Source organism: Corvus cornix, chromosome 1A (genome assembly GCF_000738735.6).
Source record: "Corvus cornix cornix isolate S_Up_H32 chromosome 1A, ASM73873v5, whole genome shotgun sequence".
NCBI lineage: Eukaryota > Metazoa > Chordata > Aves > Passeriformes > Corvidae > Corvus > Corvus cornix.
Genome location: NC_047057.1, coordinates 52,887,390 through 52,902,329, shown reverse-complemented (window position 1 = coordinate 52,902,329; position 14,940 = coordinate 52,887,390). Strand labels below are relative to the sequence as shown.

General features: G+C 45.4%; 1 protein-coding gene across 2 annotated transcripts in view; it reads left to right on the top strand.

Annotated features, from left to right (window-relative positions):
• BTBD11 (BTB domain containing 11) overlaps nt 1-14,940 on the top strand; it is a 177,713-nt gene that overhangs the window by 137,301 nt on the left and 25,472 nt on the right. Inside the window, exons 7-11 of one of the 2 annotated variants that reach the window (XM_039570361.1) lie at nt 1,905-2,006; nt 3,116-3,209; nt 3,322-3,457; nt 5,092-5,312; nt 6,732-6,910. In XM_039570361.1, coding sequence (XP_039426295.1) covers nt 1,905-2,006; nt 3,116-3,209; nt 3,322-3,457; nt 5,092-5,312; nt 6,732-6,910 — 732 coding nt within the window. The remainder of the gene's footprint in view (nt 1-1,904; nt 2,007-3,115; nt 3,210-3,321; nt 3,458-5,091; nt 5,313-6,731; nt 6,911-14,940) is intronic. The other variant, XM_039570362.1, reaches the window with a different exon arrangement.

Below are 14,940 nucleotides of genomic sequence, written 5' to 3'. Positions count from 1 at the left end.
ATGAAAACACTTTTGGACAAGAACTGTGAATAATTATGGTGTGCAATTATATGATGATTTGTGCACACCACAACCAACTGTGCAAATTGGGCAATTATGGCAAAAAAAAAAGGCAAATCAGCCATGAACAAAAATAAATACTCTGTCAGGTGCCTGCATAATTTTCTCCCTTTCACTTTGCAAATATGTTTCCAAAAGTAGCTTCAAATGCTGGGCACCTTCCTTTTTGATTGCCCATCCTTAGTGAAAATGGACTCCTTTCCAGATGTGTTGAGAAGCTGCAGTTTGCTCTGTACTCAGTGGGACCTGTAGCTGCTCAGCCACTCTCATCCTTAAGAGCCTGTCCAGCCACAGGTCTTTTGCAAGCACCGTGTTGGAGAGAACTCTGACTTTAAAAAAAAAAACCAAAAAGGAGCAAAGGAGTTTAAATGACTTCATTTTCTTTGCCACTTTCCATGGACTGCCCCAAACAGTGGTGGGAGCCATGCTTGAGAAGGAGCTGGATGCATTCACTGAGCTGTGGTCCTGCCCATCCTTACCCTCTGCTGCTCTTGCTCCACATCCCAAACCCCAAGGCTTGAGCTGCTCAATCCTCTTCCTCCTGACCAAACTCAGCCCCTAAAGAGCCCTGTGTCCTTGTTCACAGGCCAGCACACTCCCTGTGGTGCCCTTTGAGCTCTCCCTTTGGCAGATCTGGGTGGTAACAGCCAGGTGCTGGTGCAGATCTGGCAAGCTATGGGATCTGCATGGGCTCTTCAGATTTTGCCCTCATTCCTGTCCTTGGGACTGCGGGCCTGCTTCTAGCAAAACGCTGCATGTGGCGCTTGGAAATGTGAGCTGCTGATGGAACCAAATATTTAATGACTGACCCTGCTCCTCTGTATAAATGGAAGTACTTCACACAAGGGAGTGAAAGCAGAGCTGGCTGGTGAGACAAAGAGATGGTGCATCTTTTACTCTGATTTTAGTCTTCCTCTGAAGATCAATAACAAGATTTGAGTTTTGGTGTCACACTCTGAGTGTGCAGTCTCGGATTGCAAATGTTCATTAGATTTTACCAGCTCTGTGAACCTCATCAGTATGAATACCCCCATCTTTAAGACAGGGAAACTGAAGCAAGGAATGGTTATTCATCTTCCCCAATGTCTACATTAGTGGCACCAGGCACTAAGGCATAGAAAATGGAAGGAGCAATCTGAAGAACAGCATTTTGTTTTCTAAGGATATAGTTTGCATCTCTTTTAACTGTCACCACCCATCATTTCTAGCTTAACTCAGACAGGACAAGGCAGTAAAAAGGAGTTTTCTTGAAACATTTCTGAAGTGACACTCTGCCCCATCACTTCTCAGACATTTTTTTTTTCCCCCTCTGGTGTGAGAGGAGGAGCCTGGAAGAATGCCTGCAAACTCCAGGGTAGGGCTTGTGATGTGTCTTTCATGACAGCGGTGACAAAAGTCATACTGATTTAAGTGCAAAGAAATTTGGCTGGGCCTGGAGCAATCCCAAGACCTGGAGCTGTTGGTACATGGTCTGGTGAAGTCAGTGGGAGTGGTCCTTAGCTGTAAGTGTCCTGATCCATCCTTACTTACCCAGTGTGTGCTGTTGTAACCAGCTGTGGATGTTTTGCCGTTGTGCAAAAGAATCTGGTGGCCAGTGGTTTAGATGGAGCTACAGTAGTTGGTAAAAGACTTCATTTGGTAAGAACTCAATTCAAGCTGTTAAATCAGCATGAACAGTTTTAATATTGAGGAAAATTTTGCAGGACAAAAATGAAGCCAATCATTTTATAAAGCACCTTTCCCTGGTTTTCTATTTCACTTACTCCCTCATATGCCTGGCTTTCAGGCAAGCTGAATTTTGTTACATATAGCTCTTTAAAAAAATAACTTTAATTTGTTTATAGGTTGTCAGTACTGCTCATAAATACCCATCCGTCCACCCTGAGACCCGCCATTGGACAGCTCTGACATTTGCTGTGTTGCATGGACATATTCCTGTAGTTCAGGTATTATTGTATTTCCCTACCTGCATCTCATCCTTTTTTTTTTCCTCCTCTTCCGTTCTAATTACATCCATCTCAAACCAGCATCCTCTTGTCATACTCATATTGGTTACTTCTGCTTCTTCAAGAGTGTACTGATATATGATAGACTTACAAAGTGAATATGGTGTTCAAACCTTAACCAATATGAGGCTTAAACAGGACAGTTTTAAAGCAAAGTTGCACCAAAGAAAGTCTGACAACTCCTTGTGCTCCTTCCTGACCACTTGTTTTATATGTTTGTTTATTCATTCATTGCACTTTCTTACACTATAATATTCTAGCAAACACAAAGCCACTGCCTTGGTGGGAGAGAGATGGACAGCAGCCCTCGTGCTGCTCCAGAGGGAGAGAATCCCTCGCTCTCCTTACCCCATCCAGGTGTCACATGGGATGTGCTGGTTCTGTGCTTTGGCATCTCAAAAGTTGAGAAGGTTTATTCTTCAAAACTGTTGTGTCTGTGACACACTCAAGCACCAAAACTTTGAAGGCCTTAAGACAGAAATGGCCAAGAGGGGGCTGGAACACAGGCTCCATCCTGCTCTCCTTGGCCACTTTTGTTTTCAGCATTGTTGCTACTAATGTGGAAGTGTCCCTGATGGAGACCACAGCTTTTTGACTCATTGCTGCAGTTGGTTCTTAAGAATTGCCTTTCTTTTGGCCATGTCTTCATGTAAAAGATGGAGACAATTGAAATCTGATCCATTTTTGGATGGTGCTGGGCTTCTAGAAGACCATGAAGGAAGGATGCTTGTTGGGCTAATTTTCTTCCATCTCCAGTGCATTACTTCCTAACACTGACCTTACCCCATTTCCCATTCAAAAAACGCTGGGTTACACTTTTTTGGCTCTGAAGTTGGACACTGGTGCTTCTGGTGTTTGTCAGCATAAAATGAGCAAAAAAAGGAATGAATTTGCCTCTGTGAAATAATGGGCAGAATTTGCATGTCACGTGTCTCCATTGTATCTGGTTTGCAGATAACAAAAAGCATTAGATTCTCATTTGTCACTGTTCATGAACCCTGAAGACTGTGATACCCCCAGTTGCTCTAAATGGTGAATTTTCTTTCTAGCTATTGCTGGATGCTGGAGCAAAAGTAGAAGGTTCCTTAGAGCATGGAGAGGAGAATTACTCTGAAACTCCTTTACAGCTGGCAGCAGCTGCTGGTAAGGACTTTCTTTCTCCTCCCGCTGTAACAATTCCTCAGCTGGGATCTGTGGTTCTGGTGAGCAAATACTGGATTTGAAAAGGAGTAAAAATGTGTGTCTTGCCTTACAGGAAATTTTGAACTGGTCAGTTTGCTGTTGGAGCGAGGAGCTGACCCCATGATAGGAACAATGTACAGGAACGGCATTTCCATGACTCCACAAGGTGACATGAACTCTTTCAGTCAGGCTGCTGCACATGGACACAGGTAGAGTGGGAACAAGTCTAGTGGCATCCTTCAAGTGCTGCTTTTTTGCCTGGGCATCCAGTTTGAGCAGATGGGTGAAATTTCTGCATGAACAATTGAACATGCCACCAACTGAGCAGAGATGTAAGGCTTTCTGCTAGCATGTGAATTAAACCAGTTGGTGGTACAAGCTGCTTTTTGATTTCTGATGGAAAAAAAAAAAGGAAGGGGGCTCCTTGTGGTGTGTTCAATGCAGTGGTTGTTGAATGGCAGCTGATGTGACAGCAGAAAGGAATGTCAAAGACACTCCTGAATTTCTTGACATATTTCTCAGGTTTGAGTGAATTGTGTTTGCACTGCTAAAGCCTTAATTTTTGTTGAATAGAGTTTCTGCATCTATGTTTACTGTAAAGTCCTGTGTGTCTTAATATTGTTTGTATGCTGCACATTTAAAAAAAAAAAAGAACTACTGAGATGAGCACCTGGCATGCATGACCTTGCAACGCTCAGGAGTTGACTGCAGTATAATGAATTAGTATCATGGTCTTCACGTTCCTACTTTTCTGATTGTAGCCATCCAGAGGAACATAGATACAGGTTAGAGACAGTACCTACCGTGTGTTTGCTTAGAGATGAGCTGCCAGTCTAACACCACGCTCACGGCACGTCAGGGCGGGTTCAACAGCGCTGCCCATCTGGAGCCCACGAGGGATCACTGGGACAGACAGGACACTTTGGGCATTGAAGTCTCACGTTCACCCAGTGTGAATGGGAGCCACAGGCCTGAGGAGAACCTGGGGCTCTCCTTGGCTTGGCTGCTGGCTGTCCATGTCACAGACTCTGACTCTGGTGTTCCTGCCTGTATAACACTGACACACACCTTCTTCCTTCCCTCTCTGCCCTAAATTTGTTTGGGACACACCATGCTGCGGTCTAAGCGGGTGCGGGGGGACACTGGAATACAAGGAGGGTGGGCTGGGAGCCAGTCTGGTTTCTCTTCTCACCGCTGCAAAACCAAGAGAAGTCCTATTGAGGTTGATGAGGTTATGCTGGTGCGAACCTGAGGGTACAAAGTCTCTGAGTTTGGGCTTTGTTGTTTGGTGGCCCAGCTGGATCAGTGGCTTTGTAGAGTAGTCCCAGCTGTGCTTGAACCTGCCCTGACTGGCCTTGTTGAATGTCTAGCTGCTCTAGCTTTTCCGGACTGCTTTGAGTGTGAATCGAGTGGTGGTGCTTTCAGTAGCTCCAGGCAGCTCCCTTCTCTGGTGGCTGCCATGGTGGGAGTCCCAAGAGCTTGTCCAGAGGCACCTTGGCCTTCCCTGATTGCTGAAGAAGTCTTGAGTCATGTTTAGCTCACAAATCTTTGTTCCCACGAGATGCTGCCACTCGTGTGACATCTGTGCAGTTCCTGTCACGACAGCAGTGACTTGCAGATGTGTCCCAGGCAGTGCAGGTGGGCTAGCAGGAGCTGTGCTTGCCTTGGGTCTGCTCTCAGCTGGTTCTGCCATTAGCTGGAGTAATTTCCTGGGCAGGTGTCCTAACTTGCCACATCACAGCAAGTATGCCTAGTGCAGTGAAAGCCTGGCCACTGACTCTTCTCTCCCTTTCCTCTCCTCTCCTGCCCTCTCTCCCTTGGTCTGTCATGCTGTGATTGACAGGAACGTTTTCCGCAAGCTGCTTGCTCAGCCGGAGAAGGAGAAGAGCGATATCCTGTCGCTGGAGGAGATCCTGGCTGAGGGGACGGACTTGCCCGACTCGGCAGCGGCTCCGCTCTGCGCCAGCCGCAACAGCAAGGCCAAGCTGAAGGCCCTGAAGGAGGCCATGTACCACAGCGCCGAGCACGGCTACGTGGATGTCACCATCGACATCCGCAGCATAGGTCAGTCCTGGGCTCCTTCCTCTTCTTCATCCAGGGAAGGGCCACTGTAAGAAACAGGTCCCTCTTGACGGGCTGTTGCTTAAACCAACCATGGTCACATCTTCCTCAACTCTTTTGGAATAGAAGGTGATGGGAGATCTGACAGGTTCCCAGCCCGTTCCAGCTCCACAGCAGACCCTGTTCAGAGGCCAGTGGCTTTTTTCTGCAGGACATAGTGGTTTCCACCAGGAGCTATCTGCACTGCTGCATGGCAGAGTGTAGGTAAGGCTCTGGGGCAGTGTTTAGCTGTCATGGGCCACCTCCAGCTGCTTCTCTTTTGCACTCTACTGTAAAGGAGTCCATCATTAAAACAACTTTATTTTCTGAGACTCCAAAGGCAGGAGCAGGGAACTGACTCCTTGGTATGCCAGCTCTGCCAGTGAGGGATTTGAACATCGTGCCAGCCTGCTGGGAAGTTGCTTCTGCCTGTGGGGAGGGTGGTTGTGTGGTGCAGAGGGAAATCGATCTCGACTGTGTATTTACCATCCCCATTCGTCTGTTCACAGAGACAGAGAGACCCGAGTGTCTGGTGTGCCTCTGCCTGGGGCAGTGCTCCAGCCCTGGGGACATGGGGCGTGGGTCAGGGTGTGCAGTGGGCTGTGCAGGCAAAGATCTGGAGATGAACGAGAGGAGAGTGGCAGGGGTGCTCTCCAGACATTGAACATTTTCTGACAGGGAAGGAAAAACCTTCACTTGCCAAACACCAGGCTTGTATTTCCTTCCACTCCATTCTGTGAGAGCAGAAAGTAGGTCACATCCAGCCTGATGCCTGCAGAGGTACATTAGCTCCATGTGCTTTCTCACTCAGGGCATGGGAGCAGTTCCCTTTAACTTCCTGGAGAGTGGTTCTGCCACGACAATCTGCTTGAAAGGGCTGATCTGCTTAACTTGCCCAGTGCTCTTTAGGGAAAGTATTAATGATCAGGAGAGGACATGGGGTATCACTTAAAGTAAGTTTTAATCTGAAGACCACCAATTTGAATCCAGGTAGGTAGTGACCAAAATCAGGGGTTTTTACCATTTAATGGCTCTCCAGGGCCACATTTAAACAAATGAGCTAGTGTAAATCTAGTTTCCAAAAGGCTTTTGCAACGCAGAACCCCACAGCAATTACCACAAATTGGCAGTCTCAGCAGAGAAGCTGAAGGCAAGATGAGCAGAGAGACCACAGTCTTCTCTTAGCATTTGGAGGAAAGCCTCTGTGCATTAGCTCTGGGATGTACTGATAACCATCAGCCTTCTCAATTAGGGATAAATAGGAATTTGATTTCTTGAATTATTTGGCAGCTCTTGCTTAAAATCTTAACATAAGTAAAGGTAAAAAGCAGAGGGGCATGTCCTTGCCTGGAGCTGGGAATGAGCTGTGTCCTCTGTCTGCAGGGGTTCCCTGGACGCTGCACACGTGGCTGGAGTCTCTGCGCACGTCCTTCCAGCAGCACCGACGACCCCTCATCCAGTGCTTGCTCAAGGAGTTCAAGTCCATCCAGGAAGAAGAGTACACTGAGGAGCTTATCACTCAAGGATTGCCTCTGATGTTTGAGATACTGAAGGCCAGCAAGGTAGGATAAATTACGTGTTTTAAAGGAAATCAGCCTTATTTCCATCCTGTAAGACATGAAAGCTTGCGATATTATTTTTGAATAGCTCTCCCAAATGTTATTTAGACTGCCCAGAATTATTATTATCTGTATTATGTATCTCGGGTTCTTTCACTGTGGAAGCATGGGTTATAAACACACAGGCTAATCATTTCTACTGGAACAACCTAATAACAGGTGCTAACAATAAGCTGGAGAGACAACAGAAGCTGGTGCATAGTGGTGAAATTAAAGTCAAAAGAGTCACGGCAGCATGGCAGAAGTTGTTGATAACCAAACTAATCCAAAGAGTAACTTCACCCAGCTTGTTTTACAGGACCGTACAACGAAGCTAATATTCATGTTTACTTTGGATTTCTTTAGTCTGTCATGACTTTCTCTTCCCTTCATGTGGGATTTGGACTCCCAACCTTGTGAGGAGACCGGTTTCTGCAAGCACAGAACAGGATCATTTCTTAAAGTCTTCTGTGTGAGTGCTTGTACTTGCAGCTTCCCCAGATTTATTCTTTCAGCTGACGTTTTCTTAGCCAGGCAAATCAGACTAGCAGAACCTTTCCAAGGAGGTACCATTGCAAGGGCGTGCAAGTATAACAGCAACAGGGATGATCATGGGGCTGGCAAGGAGAGGAAAATCTCTTACCCAGAGAAGAATTTAAAACTTGTTATAAAACTCTTCTCTACTGGTCCCCCTGACAGTCAGTCACTCCCAAGGAATGCCCAGTCAACTTTTACTGTTACCAGAAAATCACTGTAGTGATGAAAAGCATCAAAATTATTTGGTTGCTGTTCTTTTCCTTCATGCACCACAGTACATGTTGGTATGGTCTTCTAATTGTTAAACTGAATGTAAGTAACTTTTATCACCCAACTCTATGTGTAACAGCAAGGAGCAAATAATTTTTAGCACCTGGAGTAATAGTCTAAAAAAATGTGGAAAGGGTAGAGGTTTTGGTATAGGCACTCAATACTGAAAGGTTCCAGACTTGGTATAGCTAGTGATGGCCTACGTGGATTTATTTCTTGTGTCTTGCTACAAAATCAGGCTTGGACTAGAGTCCTTAGCAAATCCTGAATGTTTGTTCCAGCATTGTTCTGATTTTTTGCTCCCATGAGCTTTGCCTTTGCAATTAGTTTGTATTGGATGGATATTTATGGAGAATATTTTGAGATAGGTTTTAGGAAATTGTTCCAATTCCTAGGATTTGTAGATTCCTTGTTCTGTACTCACTTGGGTTAATGTATGTTCATCCAGAAACTACCAGCAAAGTGCTGTTTGGTTTGAAAGTTGATAGGAAACTAATCATATTGAAAACTTAACAGAGATTAAGTTTAGGCCTTGTAATCTAGGATGAGGGATGACTTCAACTGCTTTTCGCCTGGGTGGCTGAAACCAAGGCCAGCAATCATCATTAGAATAAGTCATTTACATAGGATTATACCTTTGATACATCTAGGTTTTCCACAGTCTATTGCAGGAGACCTGGAAAAAATAAGACTGCTACCTTCTGCTTTGGGTTTACTTCAAAACCTAAACTATGGAGGGGTAAAACAACTGAAGTATCACAAAAACCCCTCCATGACGAAGAAGAAATCTGTGCTGATCTTTATGCCCCTGGGCCTGGGGGAGCTGCCTGTCGTCATCTATATCCACAAACACACACTCACACAGTGTTTCATAGTCTTAGAAAAAATAATTAATCATTTTGGGACGTTCTAAGGGTTTACAAATTGTCTGCAAATGTTATGAATTATTGTGGCGGTCTTGTCCAAATGGCCTCTTACAAAGCTCTCCCAGACAGAAATGAGGAAAGAGACTATGCAACCCTTTGGAAGGAATCTACATAAATTCATTTGTAGAAGAATGAGCCAATAAAAGTTCTCCCTGGTCACTCCATAGAAGGCAGTTGAGAAAAGCCGAGATTTAAAGGATCTTCTGTTCCCCTTCTCTGGAATGGCTGAGAGCAGAGATTTCTATGTATACCATCAGAATGGAAATCTTCTTTAAGAGGTGCAGAAGGGCCGTAACTGTGGTTCACATCCCTCTCTCTTGACAGCAAACTGTAAAGCTCTGCATTTTGTAGAGCTGTGGAGAGAGGAGCTTGATTTGCCCACACGGACATCCTTTTCCCTGTGGGCTGGAAACTTAGAGAGAGAGATTATGACTCTTGCTAAACATCACAGTCTGGCCCAGTACATTTCCTTAATGAGTTTTTTAGGGCAAAAAGTATAAAATAAGCAACTAGGAAGCAAAGAGCCACTTAGCAGTTCTTGGCTGATGTAAAACAAGATGTCCCATTTGCTATGTATTGTGATGCTCGGTGTATTTTAATTGCGTGGCAACTTGCACCTAGTAGAAATGGCATTTTGCATTCCTATAAATAGTTCCAGCTCTCCCATAATCTCAGAACAATTTACTAATATTAATGAGTTGAGACATGGAAGAAGATCTTATCCTCCCTTCACCAACAGGGAAACTGAGGTAATTAAACAGGCAGATTTTCAGCGTCTCATAGAGTGACAGTCCCAGTCTCAGAAGCTGTGATAACCTGGATAAGTCAGACAGCAATTCATAGTTTTGAGTAATTTGGGCAGAGAAACTCCCCAAACATCACGTGGAAACATAAGGGCAGGTCTCAGGGTAGGAAGCAAGCTTTCTGTCCCCACCTTCTACTTTGCACTGTCGTACGAAATGTTCTTGCAGGTTCCCAGGCCATGCAAATAAAAAGGCCAAATGCTACAGATATGAAAAAATTAAAGAAAATGTAACCAGTACCTACAAGAACAGTGTCAGATATGAGGAATCCCTTTTGTCTTACAGATGGTTTATGAAACGCCTGTTTCTAGGGGATACAGATGTGAGGGTTTGTGTGGGAGCTCTGCCAGCACTGATGCTGGTGTCCTGTAGGGTGGCACTCCATTCCCATCTGTGTGCTGGGATGCTGACAGTAGAAATAAACACAGAAATGCGGTAACACAGAACAACAACAAAAATTGGAAAGTTAGGCAAAGCTGGCTGAGCTGAAGTCCCTGGGTTTATGGCCTTTCTTCAAGCTGTGAAGTAAGTGGGGGAGAACAGTGTATAGGTTGCACATGGGTTGTTCAGTGCTGCACTAAAGCCCTGGAGGAAGTCTTCCAAAAGCACAGACAAAGGCTTGGTACCCGGCTCCTGGTGGCTTCCAGTGGGATGGAGCTCTTTCATTTCCTTTCATCCCTTTAAATGTCTGTATCAGCTGCACCATTGAGAATTGCACGGGGAGTGGGGCAGTAGTGGCATTTCCATGCTGGTGAGGCAGAGCTGTGAGAAGAGACAGAGAATCGGTCTGCAGTCTCTCCCTGCACGGCTCTTGCTGTCCTGCAGTGAGTTTGGGTCATTACCAAATTAAAGACCAGGGGCAAGCTACTCTGGAAAAAGCAACATCTGTGGCAAAGACGTGGAGAGCTCCAGTTTAAGGCACCTCTCCTAAGAGCAAGCAAAACTCAAACCAGGAAAACTCCGACACTAAAAATGTTGATGACACATGATGGTTTTGAGACACTGGATGGGTGGGAAAGGCGCTGCCATTTAGGGATGAATTGAATTTCTTTGGAAGATGAGCACACAAACCTAACCTGCTGGAAGTGGTTTGGACAGGGCTTTGTGAGGCAGAAGCCAGAGTCACTTCTGGGAGGGAGTAGCCCTGAGCTAAACTTTAGCTGCTGTGTAGAGCAGAGTCAAGTCCCTCAAGATTAAAGTGATGCTGGAGATCTTGTTATGGAAGAATGATAGGAAGATACAACTGAATTCCTGCCTGTTGGTATCTGTGTTGTGCTCTTCACGGCCTGGGAAGACTTGCCCAAACTCCTCACTGACATCTTTCCTTTGCCTCCAGCTGAGGTTTGATGTTTGCATTGCCTGACCTTGATTCTGAGCTGGATTGCCCACCTGTCCCGTGTCAGAAGATCATATTTGCCTGAGGAGTGGATATGCCTGAGGAGTGGCCCCCCCAAACAGAGGCTTTTAAAAGAGCTGTGTGGAGGCTGCACCTGGATATAGGGGCTTGTAGTGCCTGAGGTGAGGCTTGCAGGTCAGCTCTTCCGTGTTTGCAGAGATTCTCTTAAGGATAATATGCTGAATGTGCAGGGATGTTTCTTTGTCTTCTGTCTATGAAAATCCTGGAGCTGTTCAGTTTGATCTTGACATTTCCGCAACTTGAAAAGAGAGACTCAAACCCCCAACCTTGGAAGTTAAACACATCTGGCCTTTGGAGGAGGTTGGTTTTAGGTTTCTGCTCCAGGGCTTTGCATAAGACTGAATTGTCATTAAATCACCCAGCTCCATCTGTGTAGATGAGCCAGCACCATTGCCAGTTGTATGAGGTCATGAGCCAGTTTCATCCACTGCTTTCTCTGCCTACAGCCATTTACATCAGCTTGTCCTTGGCCTATTTTCTTGAGAAAATATACAGTCTTTAAATTCCAAATAATCTCTCTTACAGCTTTCTCCCTTTCCCCTGTAGGACAGGTAAGGAGCTCTCTGCCATTTCCTTGGATCCTGTGTGGCCATGCATTGCTGAAGTGTATGTGTGAGTTCACATGTGCATTGAGCACGTGTGCTGAAGCGTTGTCTGAAGCTCCTAGAGGTGCTTCACATCAGGAAAATTTGGCTTAGGACTATGAGTATTCCTGCTAGTTATTGTCTCAGACAGAATCAGCTTGAGAAGTCGTAGGAGCGATCCTTCACTGCCATACCTTCATTGCATTCTGCAGCTTTCTCTTCATGCTTCCCATCCATTTCTGTCAGTGATGACATGTTTCTTTTATTTAGTTTAAAATTTAGCCTATTAGTGAGGTGTTGGGCAGCCAGGCTTGTTGAAAGAGGCAGTAAACTACTTCGCAAAGATGTTTCCTCAGAATTTAAAATTCCTGCAGTTTTCCAGGTTTGACAAATGCACCTATAGGCAGCTGAAGAAATGTGCAGGAGTGCACAGGTTCTTTTGGAAGGCTGAGCTGTTTGAATAACAGCCATCAGTGTGGTGTTGACAGTTATCAAGAACAAACAGCAATTCAGAACAATAACCAATTTTAAAATTCCAAAAGGATTCGGGCATGTGGGTATCTTGAGAAATCTAGCCTCTATGGCCTGAAAGCTAAAGTACTCTTTCAGCAGTAACTTCTCCATCTGGAAACGGAAATCTCTTAAAAGGAAAGTTTTGGGGTGTTTTTTTTAAATATATCTTTTCAGAAATAGCCTTTGTCATAGATGCACTAACTACTGAAAAAGTATTTTCATGTCTCCATCAAACAGAAAGCAGCAGGAAAGAGTGAAACATCTGCTATTGTGTTCCAGGAAAGCTTTCAGAAGCTGAAGCTTGAGATGAGCATTCTGTTTCTCTGTTGCTGGGGTTTTTTTGGATTTGATTCTTCTAAAACAAATGCTGGGAGAGGTTCCTCAGAGAATGTCAACAGGCTCAGCTCATGCATCTGTTCTACTAAGTCCAGGCATGGTGGTAGCAAACATCAGTATTTCCTCAGGGTCTGCATGTGATCTAGAAAGTGGCACTGGAATACAAAGGAGCTAGAAAATTCCACTTTCTTCCGTTGCTTCGTGATTGGCTGAAATGAACGTTTCAGATGAGCTTGAGTGAAGCTGTGTTTTGCTCTGTGAAGCCAGACTCCCCTGTTCTGCAGGAAGGGCTAAGGCTAGGGAGGAGAGGTGAACCCTACACAGCACTGGGGCAGGCACTGTGTTATAATTATGTCCCAGGGGAAAGTCCGCCCTTGGGAGAATGCTGTGCATGTTTCTGTTACCTGGAAACTATCAGGAAAGACTCCTTTTTGTCTTGTTGAACTGCTTTTCAACAGAAAATTGAGGTTTTATTGTAATTAAAGGTTTCACTGGGATATTTGTTTCCCACATAATATTTTACCTTTCTTGAAAAAATTAGCACCTGAAAATGGAATATTTTGGCTGACAACTGAAATACTTCAGCTGAAGAAAAATGTGGAGTTTCCACAGAGGAGACAGACACACCAAAACCTGCACTAAAAATAACCCTGAAGACATCCCAGGATGCTAAAGGGTTTGCTTATGGATTCTGTGGAGTGGCTATTGCCCTTCTGTGTGTCATCTAGTGCCCAGCCTGCACACGGTGATTGATCTTTTGGCTGGGACTTGTGATGATTTTGTTAGTCAGGTTTCACTGTTCTCAAGCAACTGCAGTGATCTGTAGCGTTGCCCATTGTCACTTGTAGCACTTCTGTGTCTGAACAGTTCCGAGTAAGCCGGACCCAGGTTATCCACACATGTACATCCTGCATCCTGCGTGTGAGATGCGAGCGCCAGGTACCGAGTGGCATGTTAATAACCACTGTTAACCCTGTCCTGTGCTTTCATAACACACATTTGGCTTGGTACTAACACAGGTTGGATTTTTTTCCTACCCTCTGCTGCCTTCTAAAATGTTCCCCTGCCAGAGGCAGGAGCCGTTTCTTCATTTACAAGAAATAAATGCCGTGGATGTGACACCTGCCCTTTTCTGGGCTCTCACCCAGGGATTAGACTGTGCCCGTGGATCTGAGCTTTTTACATACAATGCACAGCTGTGCTATAAAGAGCCTTTTGAAAAGGAGGCTTGGCGGCTTTCCCAGAAGGAACGGAAGGGTCCATTTGTGCCTTACCTGTGATTAATTCTTTTCCGTTTGTGCTTGCAGTGGAAGGGCTCGAGCCCAGCACTAACAAAACCCATTTTGTTGCGCAGTTCACTGCCTCTAACTGTAGCTCCAGCCTCTGGGGCTTCCCTCCCTTTCCAACTGTTGACTAATATTAATTATGTGTATGCTGCTTAACCATCTAGGAGTGACCATCTGAAGTGGCATTCAATCAGTTTTGAGGCATTTGGTAAAAGTGAATTATGCAAGAGGACAGTAGCAGGAGCACCTGTGCAAGGATGGAGAAGGTTCTGAGATGGCAAAGAAGGTCTCAGAGTTTGAATCTTCAGGGATGGGGGGAGCAGCAAAAAGCCCTCTGTTACTTCACTCTTTATCATTTTTTTCTGGGAAAGAGGAGCATAAATAGAGGAGTAATTCAAGGTTATCCCAGCATGTCAAGGATGAGTCCTCAATGGGCTCAGGGCATCCTCAGACCCTACCACTGCTGGAACAGGTGTTGGGGACTGCGTGTGAGGTGGGTGACTAGAAACACCACTTCTGTCACTTTGCATTTAGAAGAGAAATGGGTTCTCCCAGCATCCTCAGGACCAGAGAGAAAAGATGTCTTTGCCAGTGCCCCTATTCTCTGAGCAGTGTGGTTTCTCAGCGTGCTGGGGAGATGTGTATTAACAGGCAGACACCGAGCCCAGAAGATTGTTACTTTTTCTGCCTTAATGTGGTGAGCTTTTGGTTTTTGGACTATGTGGTAGAGGAATTTGAGGGCCTGGCAGACTTAGGTTAACAAACAGCACTAATGGAGCTGAGCTGGTAAGGGTAATGTCAGTAGAAGAAAACCCTAAAATACTGCTCGGGATTTCAGAGGTAAAGAAAAGAAGCTTGACTTGTTACCGCTGTAGAGGGCAGCCACGTGGAGGTGGTAGGGTGTCTGTGGGCTGGTAAGGAGAACTAGGCAGTGGGGTTTGAGCAGTCTGCAACACACATTTTACCCTGCAGAGTCTGGGGTATAGACACATGTCCTGCACCAGGTACTGGAGAATATTGGCTATGTATTTCCCAGTTGTGTCCAGTACCTTGTAGGAACACATCCCAGAATGGCTATGCTGCATTGATCCATGTAACCTGGAATGGAGCAAGCTCTCCCAGGGTGTGCGCCGAGGCCTGGAGGAGACTTCCCTGAATCCTGCCATAGACCTTTGTCAGATGGACACTCAGGAAAAAATATCCCTGCGCTCCCCACCCAGGTCTTCACCTCTTCTCAGATCAATCGACAAGGCATCTCTGGTCCAACAACTTGAAAGCCTCCAGCTTTGCTTCAAAAGAATTTATGAATTCCCCCTCACAGT